This window comes from Talpa occidentalis, unplaced genomic scaffold (assembly GCF_014898055.3).
Source record: "Talpa occidentalis isolate TD23 unplaced genomic scaffold, MPIMG_talOcc4v2.1 talOcc4.12, whole genome shotgun sequence".
Classification (NCBI taxonomy): domain Eukaryota; kingdom Metazoa; phylum Chordata; class Mammalia; order Eulipotyphla; family Talpidae; genus Talpa; species Talpa occidentalis.
Window position 1 is genome coordinate 9,909,767 of NW_023601212.1, and position 18,192 is coordinate 9,927,958.

General features: G+C 56.0%; 1 protein-coding gene across 3 annotated transcripts in view; it reads right to left on the bottom strand.

The window, feature by feature from the left end:
* Nucleotides 1–1,901: 1,901 nt before the first annotated feature.
* The window catches only part of MLLT1 (MLLT1 super elongation complex subunit), a 69,851-nt gene continuing 53,560 nt past the window's right edge, over nt 1,902–18,192 (bottom strand). For all 3 annotated transcript variants that reach the window (XM_037505195.2, XM_037505197.2, XM_037505196.2), the window contains 7 exons: nt 14,573–15,115; nt 10,025–10,112; nt 8,345–8,453; nt 5,621–5,720; nt 5,226–5,297; nt 4,910–4,981; nt 1,902–4,729 (listed from right to left, as the gene is read on the bottom strand). In XM_037505195.2, coding sequence (XP_037361092.1) covers nt 4,601–4,729; nt 4,910–4,981; nt 5,226–5,297; nt 5,621–5,720; nt 8,345–8,453; nt 10,025–10,112; nt 14,573–15,115 — 1,113 coding nt within the window. In that variant the 3' untranslated portion in view covers nt 1,902–4,600. The remainder of the gene's footprint in view (nt 4,730–4,909; nt 4,982–5,225; nt 5,298–5,620; nt 5,721–8,344; nt 8,454–10,024; nt 10,113–14,572; nt 15,116–18,192) is intronic.

Sequence of the window (18,192 nt, forward strand, 5' to 3'; positions counted from 1 at the left end):
AGAACCATCCGGACTAGTTATGTAAGTTATGGTGCATTTATTTAACACACTAATTTGGGAATGAACTCACAGGCTATGTTAAGAAAAGCGTGTGCATACACATTACCATTCGGTAGGAACTATGTCTCGTTCATGCTAAGATAGCTCTCAAGGGGCATAAGGAAAACTGGAGCAAGAGCAGCAGGAATGAGGATCCTGCTCTGTACATGTCTTTGCACCTCAGGACTTGGCTTGGGGCAGCAGCATCAAAAGACAAAATACAAATTTAAAGGTAAGATTTGAAAAAAAAATCAAAGCAAAAAACATTTAAGGGGACAAATGTCATGATGATACAAACAGATGTCATGTTGATTTAAAAAAACCACCAAAACATAGGAAACTGTCTCCAAAAGACAAAAGAAAATCTTAAAGGCGCCAAAGAGGAAGGCTGCAGGCTGCAGCATCCCCAGAGAGGCTCAGTGAGACTTAACAACTGACTTATCAACAGAATCAATGGAAGCCAAAAGATAGCAAGTGACATTTTGAAAGTGCTGAAGGTACATTCCTGCCAATCTAGAGTTCTAAATCTAGTGAAGATATCCTAATAAAACAAAGATGAAAGGAAAATGTTTCTGGGTAAACAGAAGCGCAAAGAACTCTTCACTGTACTCAGTGACGTGTTCATGAGAAACCTTCAGGCTTATGGAAACGGATCCCGGATAGAAACAGGCGAAGCCAGGCACAGCATGAGTAATTATGTGAGCAAATACAAATAAATAGTGGGAGTGGTAGGCAATGGTAATAACATCCCTAGAAACGTACCTGCAGGTGGGTCAACAATTTGGCTGTTTCTTCATGTCGCTGGGGCTGCCGATAGCAGTTCCTACCTCACTGAGCACCTGTGAAGTGCTGGTGCATGAGAAGGTTCTTAGCGCAGCACCTGTCTGGTAGGAAGCCGTTATTTTCACACTAAGTATCCGCGCACTGGGTGCCACCACAACCCTTTTTCACTCTGTGTGCCTTCTTCAGGTGCTCAGGTCAGAAACTATCCCCCAAAGCCTGCAGCTTTTCTCTGACACAGCAGGGGAGGCCACGGCCCCCATGCTGGAATAGAATGTTTAGCTACTGACCAGAAGGGAGAGGAACCCTCCTGGTGTGGCCCCCTGTCTCCCCAGCTCTTGCTGAGTGCCAAAAATGAGCTCGATCAGCTGCAGCTGCAGCAGCAGACTAGCCACGAGGGTATTCGTTTGCAGTGTTGACCATTCAGGGATGGAACTCGTGTTCATCTGGTGAGGTGGGAGCCCACGACGTGGACAGGTATGCTTCACCAGGGTCTGCAAGAGCTCCCTCCCTGGGGTTCACTCAATTCTGCCACAACTTCAGGGAGACTCACCATGGACACTGGAAGATGGGCACCCCAACTCCTGGCAAAAGATGTCTTTGCCCACGTTTTCCCATTAGTCTTCTATCATCCATCCATCCGCCCACCATGCACCTACCCTTCCACCCACTCATCCATCCATCTTTCTTTCCACCCTCCCACCCACCCATCTTTATTCCGTCTACTCTCCCATCTATCTCCTCAACCATCTTGTGACAATAGGGTTGCTTTTCAACCCACACCTTGCCACCTGCTTCCACGGAAAGAATGTGCCATCCAGAGTGGAACCTAAGACAATCCCCCACCATCTTGCCTGTCTCAGATTTCTAGCAGCACCATCTCTGTTCCTCTAGGATGCCAAGCTCGCTCACCTTCCCTGTGCCCGCTTTCGCTGCACTCCAGCCTTGTTCCCAGTCACGGATCTGGAAGCACCGGGACAAGAGGGGACAAGATCCCCACAGCTCTCTGCGCCCGCACCCACCCACCCACCCCAGAACACAAGGACGCAAGCGGGCACATGAAGCCAAACACACAGGTCTCCTTTCCCGTCTGACTTTATTTCACTTTTTTCTATAAAACTCCTCCATAATTTCACAATTTAACAAAAAGTTTAAAATCCAGGACAAAAACAATCCTGTAACTTATTACAAACACGATTCTCCTTATTCCTTTTATCCAGGAGTTGGTCTCGGGCCAGTGAGTGTCCTAGTTCCTAGTGAGACACATTCTTTGTAAAAACCCTTATGGGTAAAAAAGGTATTCAATACCTTTGCTTTCGGATGTTGGTTTACATTTTGTTCAGGAGATAGCAAAACACAGGGATCTGCACTGGGGGCAGGGGGCTTAACACTAAACACACGGCAATCACAAAGTGCCGGTCCCTTCCTATGGAAGTGTCCCCAGAGCCCTCACTGGCCCAGCTGCCGGGCAGCGGGCGTGAGGTGGGGGAGCAGCTGCAAACGCTGCAGTGGGGGGCCCAGCTACCTGGCATATTGATGAGGTGGTCAGGGGCCGACACTGGGCCCAGAGCAGCTCCAGAGGACAGTGCTGGGGCCTTCTGGCCAGAGGAGGTAACTGAGAAAGGGGTCGGTGTTTCTGAAGGCCCTGGAAACAGCCCGAATGGTGAGAAGGCAGCTGCCACTGACAACAGGTTGGGTAGCCTGGCCTTGCTGCAGCTGCCTCCAGGGGATCCTTGATCCAGAGGGCTGTCCACGCGGCTGCATGGAGCTCAGGAGGACCTGTGGCCCTTCCCAGGAGATCCTCGTGAAGCAGAAAAACCAGCGCCCTTAGGCTGAGGCTCTGCCTGAGACCCCTTGGTGGCCTCTGTGCCCGCGCCAGGTCAGTTCCTTCTGTCCAATGTCTCAGAGAGTTTCCAGAGAAGAAGGGAGCCCCACTTTGGAGTATTGTTGGCCTGCCTGGGGAAGGGGGACAGTGACAGCACAAGCCTGCCACATAGGCCTGCCCGCTTCCTAGTAACCTCAAGGAAGTGGGGTCAGGAGAGAATCAACGCAGATGGTTGAGGAGTCACAGCAGTTTCCTCTGAAAGTTCTCAGGCCTTCCCGAGGGTCCTGGGGATCTCACAGGAAGGCTGGTGCTTGGGAAGTCTTGGAGAGGGGGCTCCCCAGGGAGTGTTCAGGGTCTGCCACGGACGGCATCGCAGCAGGGACGCGCGCGTCAGGAACCGCGAGGAAAGAGACGTGGAGCTCCACATTGGAGCTCATCACCTCGGGGGACGAGGACGTCGTCTGACATCTGGAGAAGTCAGTCCACCTCAGGGCTCCCAGTCCTGTTTCCCGCATCTCCTTCAGGGCAAAAGATGGGGGCGAGGGGGGACTGGAGAGCCTTGAGTCAAGGTTTGGGGAACAGGGGCTGAGCACACAGACCCCCAGTTCCCAGGAACCCACCCAAGGTGGGCTCACTCCATATGGGCATTCTGGCCCCAGAGGGCAGGCAGGCGGGAGGAAGAGGCGGCGGCGTGGCCGTGGAGCATCTCAGGCGTGCGAGGAGTTAAGTCTCTGGGCTCTGAACCTGTGAACCAAGGGTGGGAGAGCCAGGCCAAAACCAGACAGAGTGCCTGGGAGGGTCCGGTCACCCAACCGAGTCAGGCCTGCTGCTGGCCGGGGCCCAGGCACAAAGGGTTGGCTCTGAGCGCCCCGAAAAACTCCACAAATTATCCCGTCTTATTTGGCAAAAGCTCATTTTTTCAAAGTTCGAAGACTCAATCAACGAAAGGGAGGGAAGAGGATCCTGTGGAAGGTGGAGGATGATGAGTCCCGGGGCTGCGCGGGCACAGGTCAAGGCCGGGCCCCTCGGGAGCCTGGGACGCCTGCTCCAGAGACAGCCACTACCTGACCCAGTGCCCGAGTGCGCCTGGGGACCTGCCGCCCACCGTAGTGTTCACTGGCCTGAAGCTGTGCCGTCCCAGCCCCTGGAGGACAACGAGGCATCCTTGGAACCACAGAGGGAGAATTCGTCCCCGAGCCTGCCGAGTGCCAGCTGGGCCTCCAGCCTAACAAGACCAGTGGAGACATCTTAACCTAAAAGTCCCACCTTACTGACCCCCCCACCCCCCAACGTGCATTGCTGCCACGGAAACGCACACCCAGAAACCTCCCTGGTACCTACAGTGCATACATATATATATAATATAGAGAGAACTATACAGCATGGAGCCCCGGCACAGTGGGCGCCGACAGAGGGGACAGGTCCTGCTTCCACAAGGACAAGTCAAGGCCAGGCCTGGCGCAGCTGGCTGCAAACACACAGCTGGAGCCCTCTGAGGTCCTGGGGTGCAGAGGCTGTGTTCTGAACCGTTTGAAGAGGCTGGAGGTGGAGCCTGGCTGCTCAGAAAGACTGGGCAGTGAGCCTGTGCCACACGCCCGGCTAGGGAGCAGGGTGAGGGGCTGGGGGGATGTCCAAGGCCAGGCAAGAAGGCCCTCACCACCAGGCGCTGCCTTCAACACATAAGCCACCTTCCAAGGGGGGCCAGGTGATGGCACCTGAGTGGCAGAGAACAGCAGCGCTGGCTTGGCCCCCCTTAGCCCACGGCTCCCGACAATGAGGTGGTGGGGAGGGTGGGTCGGGAGCCAACGAGGAAAAGTGCAGCTGGCCGTGTGGGCCAAGGACAGGGCGGTCACTAAGGCAGTGCTGCGGGTGGGCGAGTCGAGAGAGGAAGGAGGGCGGGGCCTGAACATGGCCTCCCGGGACCCCGGCAACAGGGGTCCGGCACCCGGCCCAGGGTCATGTGGCCACCGCCTCCAGGTAGCTCTGCAGCTTGCGCACGGTGGTCTCATCCAGGGAGAAGAGGTCGAAGTCGAAGGTGGTGTTAGTTACATTGAAGTGGCCGGTCTCCTCGATCAGGTTCACAATCTGGAAGGCAGTGGCAGGATGGCATCAGGGCACAGGAGGCAGGCTGGGACGGCCCCTGTCCCCACATGGGGTCCCCAAGAAAGGAGGAAGAGACTCCCCGGAGTTGCAGCAAGAGAGTCCTCATGGGCACCTCCCACCCTGGGGACCCAGGCGAGGCGCACACAGTGCGGGGCTCAGTACCTGTTGCAGCACGTTGCGCTCCCGCAGGGCCATCAACCTCCGGTGCAGCTCCACCAGCTCGTCCGTGTAGGCCTGGGGGTGCAGACGGGCATTCAGGGGGCAGCTGAGCTTCTTGTCACTGCCAGTCCATCTCCCTCCAGGCCCAGGACAGAGGGTGACAGATGCTTCCAGGACTAGCCCCTCAACACGGCTTGCCTGGGTCACGGCAGCCCCCTCCGAGGAGCCCATCCAGTTCTGGGGGCTCTGGAGAGTGTGGGGCTCCCCCCCACCACCTGCCCTGCCTGTGCCCACCACCTGCCCTGCCTGTGCCCACCACCTTGTCGTAGGTGCCCTTCTTGAGGATCTTCTCAGGCTTGCTGCAGGACTCCGGGCTCCTCCGGCCTGATGCCTGCAGGGAAACCCAGGTATGTTCTGAGCTCCCGCCTGGGCCCATGCGCCCAGTCTGCCTGTGCGCCCAGTCCACCCATGCCCGTTTCTCTGGTGCAGCTCCAAGGACAGTTCATCCCGGGGAGGACACAAACCTCTGGGGCCTAGGGGTGAACCTAGCCTCCCTCTTCACTCACCACTGTCAGCTGCAGACTCTACTCAGGAAACCCCAGGCCCAGGACTGGCAACGGGCTAACCCACGGGCAGGCCAAGCTCAGGATGTCGAGTCGGGGCTGAGAGCTGACCACCAGAAGAACCCCTTCTGGGCAGGAGCCCCGCGCTTACCTTGCTGCTGGGCGGAGGGGGCTTCTGCGGGGGAGGGGGCTCGCGGCCGGGCAGGCAGGAGTCGGCGCTGTTATCACTCTCGCTGTCACTGAAGCTCAACCTGATCGTGGGATAAGGCACCTGTAGGCCTCCGCCAGCTGCTCCAGGGCCGGGCGGGCGCCTGAGGGCAGCCCCATCACTAAACACCAGTCGGGACAGACCCCGACAAGGCTCGGCCCCCTCCCTGTGGGTCAGGCGTGCAACCCACATTCTGGGCTGTGGCTGCCAAGTGCGGCCCCAGACCGTGGGAGACCAACCTCACTTGGCTCTGGGAGGCTACCGATGACTTAAAACAAAACAAAAAGATGAGTCTGAGCCACCTTCAAAGGGCAAAGAACCCAAAGAGCAGCAGCTCAAACCCAAGAGTCCCTGGGGATCCAGGCAGGGCTCACGTGAGCCCTCAGGGTCAGAGGACCAGGACGTGATGCCACTGCAAGCCAGCCTGGCGTTTATGGGCTGTGCGCCTAGAACTTGGTTCTGGCCCTGAGGAATTCACCCACTCAAGAGCCCAAGCAGCAGTTTCCACCCAAGCCAGGCGCATGTGGATCTGGTCACGGGCTTTCTTCCATGGGTGACCTTGGGAGCCCCATCCCTATCTGGTGGGCCCTGCATGGGGTGCTGGTGGCAGCTCGTGGGGTAAGGATAAGGGCCAGGCTAGCCCTCCGTCTCTGCCTCAGTCTCCTCACCCATACAAGTGCTTCAGGAAGGGCCGGGCCAGCTCACAGTGACAAATGTTCACTATTGTCACAGGAGGAAGCACTGACTCCTCAATGTTCAAAGTCCCAGCAAACTGGAAACTGAAAACCTCCTATGAAGCACGGTCCTATTTCTCTCAGCCTCAGTCTGGGTAACAGGCAGTGATTCCTTTTAGTTTTTCCAGGCTCTCTCCAGCCAGGAGGGAGGAGAGCAAGTAGAGGAAGCAAGTTCCTCTCCAGTCCACCCAAACCCAACCTGACTGGAAATGGCCCTGCCTGCCCCACTGCTCCCCCCGTGTCATCCCCGGCCCCTTGGGCGGTCTATTTGGGAACCCCAGTCCCTCCAGTAAGAGGGAGCCCCAGCAACTGTTTCTTCATAACACACTTCAGACACAGTAAACTCCTCCTGTCCCCTTCCTCCTCCTGCCGCCAACAGGCCTCCACACAGCAGTGCCCTGGGAGGACCGGGTGGCACAGACAATGGCCCTCCTGCTCACCTCCTCTCCCCCATGGCCAGGCAGTCCATCCATGAGGTAAACCTCTCTTCCCGCTCTAAGGCCGAGAGCTCGGCTCTCTCCTGACTCCCCAGCTACAGACACTCAGAGGAAAAGGCAGGCACTCGGCTCTGTGTTGCCCAGGCAACGCCTGCACGTCAGCACAAGGACCTGGCGTGGCCTCGTTGCCCTGGAAGCCCCTGGAAGTCCCCTCCTAGCTGGGGACAACTGGGAGCCATCAGACACTCTGGGCCTCCTCTGGCCGCAGCTCCTTCGTCACAGTCCGTGTGTCCTCTGCTCTGATAATGAATGTATGACGACACCTAGGAAGCTTCACCCACCTTCTACATCTGCCCTAGTACTCTTGTGTGCTAGGCCCCAAGGGGGAGGCCCCAGAGAACAGGACATGTCCATCAGCCCTTCTCATCACAAAAGCATCATACCCCTGCTCCTAAAATCCAGAAGAAGTCACACTGGATGTCGCCTGCACCAAACAAGGCAGGAGTCACTTAACCCTGTCCCAGGAGACATGAGGTCCCCCTTCTTGTCTACTAAGTTCCACTGTCCTCACCTGGAATGCTGGCATGTGTGCAAAACCACTGAGTACTCTCTCAGCCAGAGGCCTTGGGAAGGTGGTTTCCATCAGCAAAACTAACATGGAGCATCTACCAGCACCCACAGGCCTCCCTGTGCCTGGCTGGCTGCAGACACACTGACCCAACCCGTCTTAAAAAGGAGCCACTGGGGCCTGGAAGCTTGGACTCATGGGAGGGTGGGGAGGGGCTGGACCTGGACCCTGCCCATACTTCTCATTCTAAAAGCACCAATGACCTTGGGTCTGGGGTCAAACCCTGACACTGGCTCTGGCAGGAGCCCTCAGCCATCCCTGAGGTACACTAGCACTGAGGCTCTGGGGTGTCCAGAGGAGGTACCATGGCTCGCCATGCTCTGGGGCAAGGCCAGAAGCCACCTTCTCCATGTTGGTGGGAGGCCACAGCTGCTCTCCATACTGGGGTGTCTGCAGGTCCTAGGATAATTTCTGGTCTGTCCTCATCCCATGCTCTTACCCAAGTAAGAAAGGACTGGGGGTGGGGAAGCAGCAGTCCCATGGTATGAGGGCAGAGGAATCACCTGTCCCACACATTTGGATCACCTGGCCACCCCCTTCTGGGATGGTGCTGTACTTCCCTCCCTGAATACCTGCCCATCCCTGCCAGGCAGCCCACACCTTCCAGTGACAGCAGCAGAAATGCCACCCCAGGCCCTTTGTGAGGGGAAGTCCTAGTGTCCCCTCAGTTTCACAGTTCCTCTCCTCAGGAGAGGACTTGGGGCCCCTAGGACTCCCCCTCAGCATCCAGCCACAGGGCATCTGTAGGCTCACGGTTTCCTTTGCCCCACCCAGGGGAGAGTTCCTCCTGGTTCTGCCTCCCAGAGTCCCCACAGAGCCAGGGAGACCCTGGTCACCCCCATGCCACTCACTCCCCACCAGTGGGCACCTGGAATCCCTCCCTGCATTTGTCTTGCCGGAGGCCTCCTCGCCTGACGAAGAGTCATCCTCATCAGATTCCTCGGACTGCAGGTCCTCCACCATGGAGCGCAGGGGTCCTGAGGAGGGTGGGAAGGAGAGAGAAAAGGGAGTGTGGTCAGGACTCTTCCTGCACCTTAAGGGGTGTCCTCCATCTCAGGGTCACATGGAGCCTCCTGATAACGATAACCCCAAACCGCACCCAACACAAACCCACCTAGGAGGTCCCTCGAGCATGGTGGGGCCTGCTGTCCATCTCTGACGAATGCCCCAGGGGCCACCCCCTTCCTAAGAAACCCTCTGGCTTCCCCTGTCCCTCCCTACCTTCCTGGCTCTGCTCACAGGCCTCCGGCCCCTGGCCTGAGGCAGGACTGCAGGACCCCTCCATTGCCAAAGCCGAAGGAGAAGCTGAGATCCAAGTTCCTGCCTGGAGCAGGACGAGCCAGCCCTGGCCCAGAAGAGCAGCCAGAGCCAGAGCCACGCAGCCTTCCCACAGCCTGCGCCCCTACTCAGGCCTGCCCAGCCCCTCGCAGCCCCTTTCGGCTGCTCCCGGCCCAGTCTTCCCCTTTCTCCAGAGGCACACAGTTGCAGTCCCCTACAGACGGCATCTTGGTTTATATTCCTGTTACCAAGGCAACAGAGGGACACAAAGCCCTCAATTACCTTGGTCACATGATGCCGCTTTAGCAGGTTCCCCCTCCCTTCTCCATAGATAAGAACACTTGGAGAGTGTGGGCTTCATACCCAGCCCCCAGGCCTCTCGGTGATTGACTGGGCTTCTGAATTCCTTGCCAGACCCCCTCCCTGCATTCCCTTCCCCTCCCCCAGCTCTCCCCAACCCCTGAGAAAGGATTTCAGGCAGAGGGGGGAGGAGACGCTGGTCCAATCCATAGAAGAAATGCCTCTGGCGTGAGGAAAGGTGTTGGGAGTCTGCTGGGCTGGTGGCCCCTGTGCTGCCCTCTCATGCCTGGGTCCTACCGACTGGGAGCCCCAGGACCACACCCTGCACCCGAGGCAGGCCTGCTCTGCTCTGGGGTATGCCAGGCCGGCCTAGTGGGCTTCATGCCTGTTCCCCCAAAGGCCCGTAGGTGGCCTTCGGGGAGAAGACAGAAACGCAGACTACGGATGGTTTGGGCCTGAGTGCCAGTCAAGTATGCAACAGCCACCCTGGTAGGAGGTGGGATGCGCGGGCTCAAAATTTCCTTCATAGGGACAGACCTGAGAATCCAGAGGATGGACACCAAAGACATGCACTTCCCACCCTGGATGGTGGTCAGGTGACCTGTTTCTGTTTCACTTTTAAATACAGGCCCTCTGAGCTCCCACAAACCTGCAGATGTGGGTCCTGGGGGCCCACTCTGGGGAAGCGGCCATACCCAGGGTAAGTTCAGCGAATACGGGGCAGTGGTGGGGCAGTGGCGGCGGCAGCAGCAGCAGCAGCTTGGGGTGTTCACACAGCATGAGTCCCCATGGAAGTTACTCACTTGGGGAAGTTATTTATGCATCCCTCTGATTCAGTAACAAATTCGGGATCCCAAGGGCCAGGCAGGGGGTTGCGAGGTGGGGGTGGCCCTCACGGTGGCTGCTCGCAAAGCAATGAGCCATGCAGAGAGAGGCTGTCTGTTCCACCCTGTCCCTTTCCATCACGCACCTTGACTGTGGTTCTGAGATGGCTCAAAATCCGAATCCGAACTGGAGTCGGAGCTGGAGCTGGAGTTGGATGGGCTTGACTGGGCGGACTTAACCCCCAACAGGAGTGGTAGACCAGAGAGGAGAGAAGACAAGAACCATCTTTCAATGCAAAGAAGCAAAAGTGGGCACTAAATGCCCCCCAGCAGCAGAGACTCACACACCTCATACACACCTGAAGCATCACAAAGGCGCCATACCCAGTGCCCCCAGCCCAAGGCACTCAGGAAGGTTCGTGAGAACCCGGCTTCTGGGCCCCAGGTAGTCCACCCTCCACCTCTGTGCTCTTTCTCTCCAGGACCAGGAGAGCCCCCAACATGCAGAGAACCTTTCTTTTCCCACTGAGGGGCTATTAAAATCTCTGGTAGACCCAGAGGCACTTCAGACCATGAGCACAGGGAGCGGGGAAGGCTGAAGGCAGCTGATCTTCGGCTGCTCATTGTTTGTGGGCCCTAGTGCTGCAGGGAACAGAGCACAGGTCTGGAACAGAAACACCAGATGCAGAGACCCAGCTTTTCATTCTGATCATTTCTTTTTTCTCCCCTTTCATACCTTTATTCCTTTTCTTTTTTTTTTTTTTTTCACCAGAAGTGTTTTTCTACAAACTAAATTTTGGGCAAACATCATGCAATTCTTGATGGGTTTCCTCCCAGAGAACAAAATTCAGCAGGGGCCTTACAGGGCAGGGAGCTGCTTTCTCATCTCCTTCTTCTAACAGCTACACCCAGATCGGCTGGTGGAAGATGTAGGTGATGGCGACAGAGGCGGCATCCCAGGCGGCCCAGAGTACCGCATCCCAAGTCCCCACTTATCAGAGCTATGGCTCCACTAGGCCAGGGGTGAGGTACAATCAGAACCATCAGCGGTGGGCAGAGGCCGCCTTGCAGCTCTGATGCTGTAAGATCTTCTCCTCAGTGGTTCCTGCAGGTAGCAGGCCACAGACATAGTGTGTCTTCCTCTGATTACGCTAGACCCAGGCCATGGCTTGTTTGTTCATCACTGGATGGATTCCAGGGTCCAGCACAACCAGTTGGTGAGCCCCAGTGAGACCAAGGCCCCAGCCCAGTGTTGCCGCTCAGCATGACTGATTCTCATTTACTCACAGCCCTCAGCTGCAGATGACAGTTACCGCCTCATCACATGGTACTTATAGTATATGTATGATGTGTGTGTGTGTACGTGTGTGTGCGGGGGGGGGGGGTGGAGAACAACTTCGACTGGCTCTGGCCCCACTATACCCACAGCCAATCAAATACCCCCTTCTTCCTGCAGCAGTGGCCCCTTACTACGCCACCAGGGGGCGGTAAAAGCCCAAACTAAGACAATAGGCTCTGGGATACTAGGGGTAACGCCTGCCCCATGGATAGGAATTGGTCACTGACACCTGCCCGAAATGCTGAGACTGAGCCAGAACAGGGTAGCATCTGCACCCAGAGCCTCAGTTTCTGCCAAAGGCACATGCTCAAAGTATAGAAGAGCAGAGTTTAAAGCTCAGAAGTCTGCCCTGGCTCAGCACATCCCAGGGCAGCCAGCTCAGAATCACAAGCCTGTCTTCCCTCGGGGGCTGCCCAGTTCTCTTGCCTTAGTGTACCAACTGGAGGAAGGTAGCGGCTTGAGCACATGGGGCCAGCCACTTTGGGCACAGTCCCTTTAAAGAAGAGGGAGGATGGAGCAGGGTGGAGGCAGCCAGCAGCATCCGCTTGATCCTGGCATGCACCTAGTAAAAGAAGATACTGCATGCAGACCCCAGAGTTCTTACTCTGGCCCCAGGATCCTGGGTTCTGACCCCAGCTTTCTCACCTACTGGTCAACGGAGTCCTAATTTTAAGCCTCAGTTTCCCCATCTGTAAAAGAGATTCCCTGCTGTTGGGTGCTAATAAGTGTGTACCAGCCAAGCCTCCAACAGAAATCCTGGGCTGGAGTGTGAACCGAAGGGTCTGGCTGTGAGGCTGACACAAACAGCAGAACCAGGCCAGGAGCCAGAAGGGGTGATGGGAGACCCCGGGCACGTCTGACTTCCCCAGGGTCAATCTTGCCCAGCAGTGCCTCCTCCCCACCCTGAATTGCCCCACCAAGGACACCGTGCAGGGTCAGGTCAGCAGAGATGGGAAGTGGCGCCATCAAGATGCCTGGCTGGACCTGCCCCAGGGTGGCTGAGCAATGGTACTGTCCCCAACAGAGAAGCCTGATGAGTTCAGAAGCACTTGTCCTTCCACAAAAATCCAAGGGGCAGGAAAAGGGGATTGGAAGTGATCTCAGCCCAAAGGCCCTAGAGAAGTGCAGGTCAGAAAGCCCATGAGTGGACATGGGAAGCCCAGAGGGAGAGTGGGAGGAGGTTTCTGGTCCTGCTCTGCTCCCAGCACTCCAGGGTCTGTGATGATCAGGACTGACTGGGCTCAGGAAGCCCAGGCCAAAGAGATCACGGAGAAGCAGCTGGAGGAGTCAGGAACTTGGTGGGGAACAGATAAGCAGCCTGGCCACTTCTGAAGCACCAGCCTAGGAGAGGAGGCAACTGATTCCATGCCTCAAGGATGGTGCCTTATGTGGCCTTCAGGGTGAGATGCACCGAGACAGAGAGTACCAGTACCTGGCTCCTGCATGGCCCTCAGGAGACGTTAAGGCTCATCACTCAGCAGTGTCTCAGGGCATGGGATACACAGCTCTTGGTCAGGAAGAACCCCCCCAGGCTTCCTTGAGCAACTCTGGTCTCAGGACGGTGGTGCCAGTCCACACAGAATGGCAGCCACCCAGGTGCTTGAAGATCATCGCAGCAGGAGGTGAGGGTGGACACCCAGGGCCAGCATGGCAGAACCCTAGGGAGGCTGCCACCTCACTGAAGTATGGGTAAATCAGCCACGGGTGAAGAAAGGCCTCACCCGGCAGCATCTGGAAAGGAGGGCAGGGCCCTGGCCCAGAACTCTGGGTGCTGGGCAGAGGAGCAGACTGACAACAGATGGGACATGATTAAGCACCATAAGAACCTCTGGCAGCCGAGGGACTGCCCTGACGGCACAGAACTGCTCGGAGGTTTCTAAAGAGGTTTCTCCTGCCATCTTCAGGTTCACTGGCAGACACCATGTCATTTTGGTCATGAGAAGGACTGAATATACGACATCTCAGTCCCAGCCACGTGTGTCCCTAGTCAATGGGACACACTGTTACTCACGAACCAAACTGTCAACCCCAGGCAGTCACTTTCAAAGGGTCACACACCCTGGAGATCACATGCTCACAACATTGTTGCTGTTGATAAGCTTTGTCTCTGGGAGCTCCTTACAGAGTCCAGGTAAAGCTCAAATATCAACACTGGAGGCAAAATTTCTCCCTTTGAGGGATAAAGAAGACTTGGAAATTGCAAAAGGCCACTGAGGAGTTGGTGAGAAAGGTGAGGGAATCCATCACGCAACCATTCTTGCACCCACTCATCCGCCCTTCCGTGCACCTAGCTAGCTATCCACTCAGCCCCCACACGCTCACTTACTAATGCCTTTATCTATGTACCTGTCCATTCAGTCATATACCTAATCCCCTGTTAATCTCTCCAACTATCAACTCACACATCCACAGTTCACCTCTCTCCGCCTCCCAAGGTATTCATCCATTCCTTCCAATCTTCTCTCCACCCATGCACCCATTTATCCGCTAATCTATCATTGTCTTCTTCTTAATCCTTTTCTCTACTTATCCATCCATCCATCCATCCATCCATCCATCCATCCAAGCACCCATTCTCTGACTGCCAGATGTCAAACACAATGCTTAGAGAGGACACTGCCAACGAGGCCTCAAGTGAGCCTTGCCATCCCATTAACTATCTGGCCATTGGATCCTTGGTGGCTCATGCTGTCTCTGACGGCACTCTTCAGAGAGCTGGAAATGCTACTACAGGACGAGCAAGAGCCTCTCAGGATATATTCCCAGAGAGGAACTCTAGCCCAGACTTGTCCATGTGAGATTCCCGCGACCCAGCTGTGCACACAGAAGTGGGTGGTGGGAGAGGTGGTGAGACCTAGAACCCTAGCAGTCATCTTGGAAGTGAGAAAGTGAGGCTCAGTCATCATTGTTGCACTTCCAGACCCAGAAAATGGGATGAAGAATAGTAGGGACACCCCACTGAGCAGAGGGAGTTGAGTTCCCTGACGGACTGACTCTGCAGTAGCTAGGAATGGGCAACACCGAGTCACGACACCTGTCCTGACCCCAAAACCACCACTGAGATCCTGGCCCATGTAGGGGGCTGCCCAAGAACTCGGATGCCGAACTCTCATGCTTTACCAGAACCATCATCTCTGAGCACTGTTTCCAGAGTTCTCACAAGACAGGCTTGCGTACCCCAGAGAGGAGAAACGGAAGCACAGCACGGCGTGGAGGCCGGCCCAGAGCACTGAGAAGCAAGGGGTGCTGGGGCCAGGATCTAGCCGCCTGTGCAAACTCCTGGGCCAGCAGGGATGTGGGTGGCTCAGCACTGGAAGAGGAGACAGAGGAGGGGATGGGGGAAAAGCCACCTCACCTCTGTCTTGAAGGAGGCCTCATCCTCCGAGTTGGACTCCTCTACCTCTGGAGGCTTTTTTATCTCCCTGGACTCGCTTTCGGCCTTGACTTTCTCCCCTTTGGTGCTGCCCTTGTCCTTGGCCGGTTTTTTGTCTGAGAAGGAGGAAGACGAGGTGCGGGGCGAGGTGCCAGGGGCACTCCTGGACCCCTTAGAACTGCTCTTCTTCTGCTTTTTGGCGCTGGGCTTGGGCGAGTCGGCCGCAGCCGGCCGCTTGCTGGAAGACTTAGGCGGGGCTCCCCCCTTTGGGGACATGCTTTCTAGTTTGGTCTCCTTCAGGGCCATCTTGGGCTCCTTGAACGCAGCCTTGGGTGGCGGTGCCTTCTCCTCCTTGGGTGGCCGGCCCTCGCCCAGCTTCCGAGAGGCGTCCTTGGTACTCCTGGCCTGCTCGCGCTCTGGCTCCTTGGAAGGGCCCTTGCTCTCTGAGTCCTTGCGCAGCCGCTCTCGGTGTTCCTTAGTTGCCTTGTGGGCCTTGCAAGCCTTGCTGTTCTCCCTGCTGGCATCCTGAAATGCCGGGACGGGGAAGGGGGAGAGACACAGTTAAATGGCATCTCGGGGTCGCCCTGCTCCACCACCCCCAACCCCTACAAAGTATAATCCACCTGATTCAGACTCAGCTAGAGAAAATCTTCCATAAAGCGAAAAAGTAAGGCAGCAGGTGAGAGTTTTAAATGGAGCTGTCCCTTTAAACTACTAGGAAGTGTCAGCAGGTCCCGGGCGACTGCAGGCTAAGATTCCCCTCTGAATTGAACTGACATTCCCTGAGGGATTCAAGAAGAGTACACGGTGAGTCAGATACGAGAAAGGCAAGCCACATTGACCCACTCCCGCTCCAACACCTCGAAGCTTCCCGGTGGGGCCCAGGGGAAATTGTAGGCTGCTTAGGGTTGGGGAGTGGGGCTAACTGGCAGGCCACACCCTTGTTTGTTCCCACATGGAGCTTGTGTGCATCCTGCGGTCAACTGTGTGGTGTTCCTCCCCAGTCGCCTCCACCCTGCCAGTCTGGCTCAGTTTCCACGGCCCTGTCGCACACTTGGGTGGGCACGGCTATTCGTGGACTGAGGTCCTGCTGGGTTTCAGGCGCTACATGAAACACATAGCTCCTGGACTTCTCAGAATTGAAGCACCCAGCAGTTTTTATAAAACATGAAGATTCTTGGGTCTCTATCATGGAAAATCAGAGGATTTAGGGTGCAGAGGCCTGGTATTCATCAGCAGAATAGTGAAACTCGCACTGAGGTCAGAGGCAGAGAGGCACTGGCTTCTGGGCCAGGAGACTTCAACCCTATGTACCTGTGTTTCCTCTGAAGAAGGACAAAGCCACCTACCTCAATGGGTGATGGTGCCAGGCCTGGCAGACAGCGAGCACTCAAGCAAGGGGGGCAGCAGGCAGCACCAGCGCCTCATGGTTGGTTTAGCCCACGCATCAGCCTGGACTTTCTGTCTGTATATTTATGTCTGCCTTCCTACACAACCAGCATGTCCTGTAGACCCATCCAACCCCTCATTTGGGTTCTTCCCTACTGATACCCCATCATCACCCTATACATCCAGGGGTGCTGAACAGGTGCACAACTGCCATGGAGAGACCAAGGACTCTCCAGAAAAATCTGCCAGGAAACTTAAAGGAACAGACCCAGAGGGTGGCCTGCAACTGATGGACTCCTCTGAGGCAGCCATTTTATCAGCTCACCCCAAGTGCCAAGGGGGCAGGTGAACCAGGTAAACACCTAGCTGCAGGCCTAAGTTTCCCGCTCTCCTATCCCACCTGAGGGCCCAGTGATGACAGAACCTTCAGGGACAGATGGCATAGCCTCAGCCAGCTCTGATCTACTCAAGTCGCCGTCTTCTTGCAAATCCACAACCCATAAAATTGCCAAAGGTTCAGGGACAGCCCCACATAACCATGGGCTCCTGCCTCCTCCCTGGAGAAAAGCTGGGCCCCTGTGCCCCATCCCCACCTCTTATGTCACCAGATGCCTTCAGAGTAGCTGCTCTCCACCTGGGGGAGAGGGAGGAGGATAGGGGTTTAGACAGGCACTGGAACCAAGGGCTCTCAAGTCACAAACTGTTTTGAGCATACATATGGCTATGCCTAGGGGCAAGGACTCACTGCAGTCATGCTGTCAAAGCTATCCATGATTCTCAAATGATGAAGAACTGAATTTGAGAGAAAGATCAATCAGGCCTCAGACAGGAAGAAGCAGGGCACCCCAGTGCTACAGAAGCACAGGACCAGCGGTGCTGCAGATGGGTGGGGACCAGCTGCTCTTGCAGTGTGAACCTTCAGGGGGTCCCACTCCTCCCCCAGGAGGCTCCAACTGGAACTGGAACAGAGCAACCAGGACGGATCTAACTAGGATTCCAGTCGTCAGACTCTCCAAAGGTCCCTACCTGGGGAATCCTGATGGACTCAGCCCCTTCCTCTCCTGCCCTGTAGGAAGCCAAGCTAAAAACCGTTCTCCCCAGGGCATGTGGTCTGGCCATCAGACTCTCTGGCTTGGGGCAATGGAAAAACAGTCGAGGGGGGAAAGCCAGTGCCCAATGAAAGCCCTCAGCTGGAGAACGAGGCTGGCACACACAGGCCATGCCTGCAAGGAGTGCAGTGAGATAAGGCTCAGAGCCAGGACTGTGGCAACAGCCAGAGGGGTTCTCAGAGAGGAGCGTGGCAGAGCATGACATGGAACACCTGAGAAATTGATGCAGGTGCCTCCTAGGTGCTGGAGACTGATCCAGGGAGTGGGGTGTGTGGGGGGACAGAAAGTGAGTCTTCTGGGGGTTTCAATGGAGAGAGATCCCAGGAGCAGCCCCAGCATACTTAATATCTGGAGGGCATTTCTTCGTGGGCTTCTAGGTGACTTCAAGTAACAGGTACGGAAAGAATAGACATTCCTAGACTCTGTAGTTCTTGCACAGACTTTTGAAAAACTGTGGGTAGCTGAGTGAGAAGCACCAAGATCGCAAGCAAGAGCTTTATTCCATTTCATCTCTCCAAGGCTCACAGAAAGACAAGCCCAGAGGCCAGCGTGGTGTGACACCCAGAGTTGTACTCTGTACTTGAAGTTTCTAGCCTCACAAGTCTAAAGGGCTTAAGTCGGATGAATTTGAGGATTTCAGAGATCTACTGGTCTGGTGGAAAGCTCCAGACAGACCTATCTGGATGACATGGCTCTCCTTCAAGCTGCTAAAGAGTAAGACTGGAAGACAGTCTGAGAGCTTGACCTGTCCCACCTGGGGTGCCCCAGGACCACAATCCACAACAGGTGAGAGAGGCCAAGAAAAATGTCAAGATGAAAAGTAGATAAAACTGGAGGGTGAGTAACAGGATGACAAGAAGTTGTCCTGAGAGCCTCCAGGACAGCTGAGTTATAGAGGCTGCAGCAGGGAAACAGGACGCATGCTCTTGAGTTTATAGGAACATGACAACACCATCCAGAGGGCTCAGGTGATCATGGGGACAGTTCAGAGAGAGGTTTCAGGTAGGCCAAGTGCCACCTGTCCAACATGGCTAAGAGAAAAACATCCTTCTTCTTGGTGGAAATCAGCTTGCTTACTTACATCATTCCACCTGGCCTTTCCCA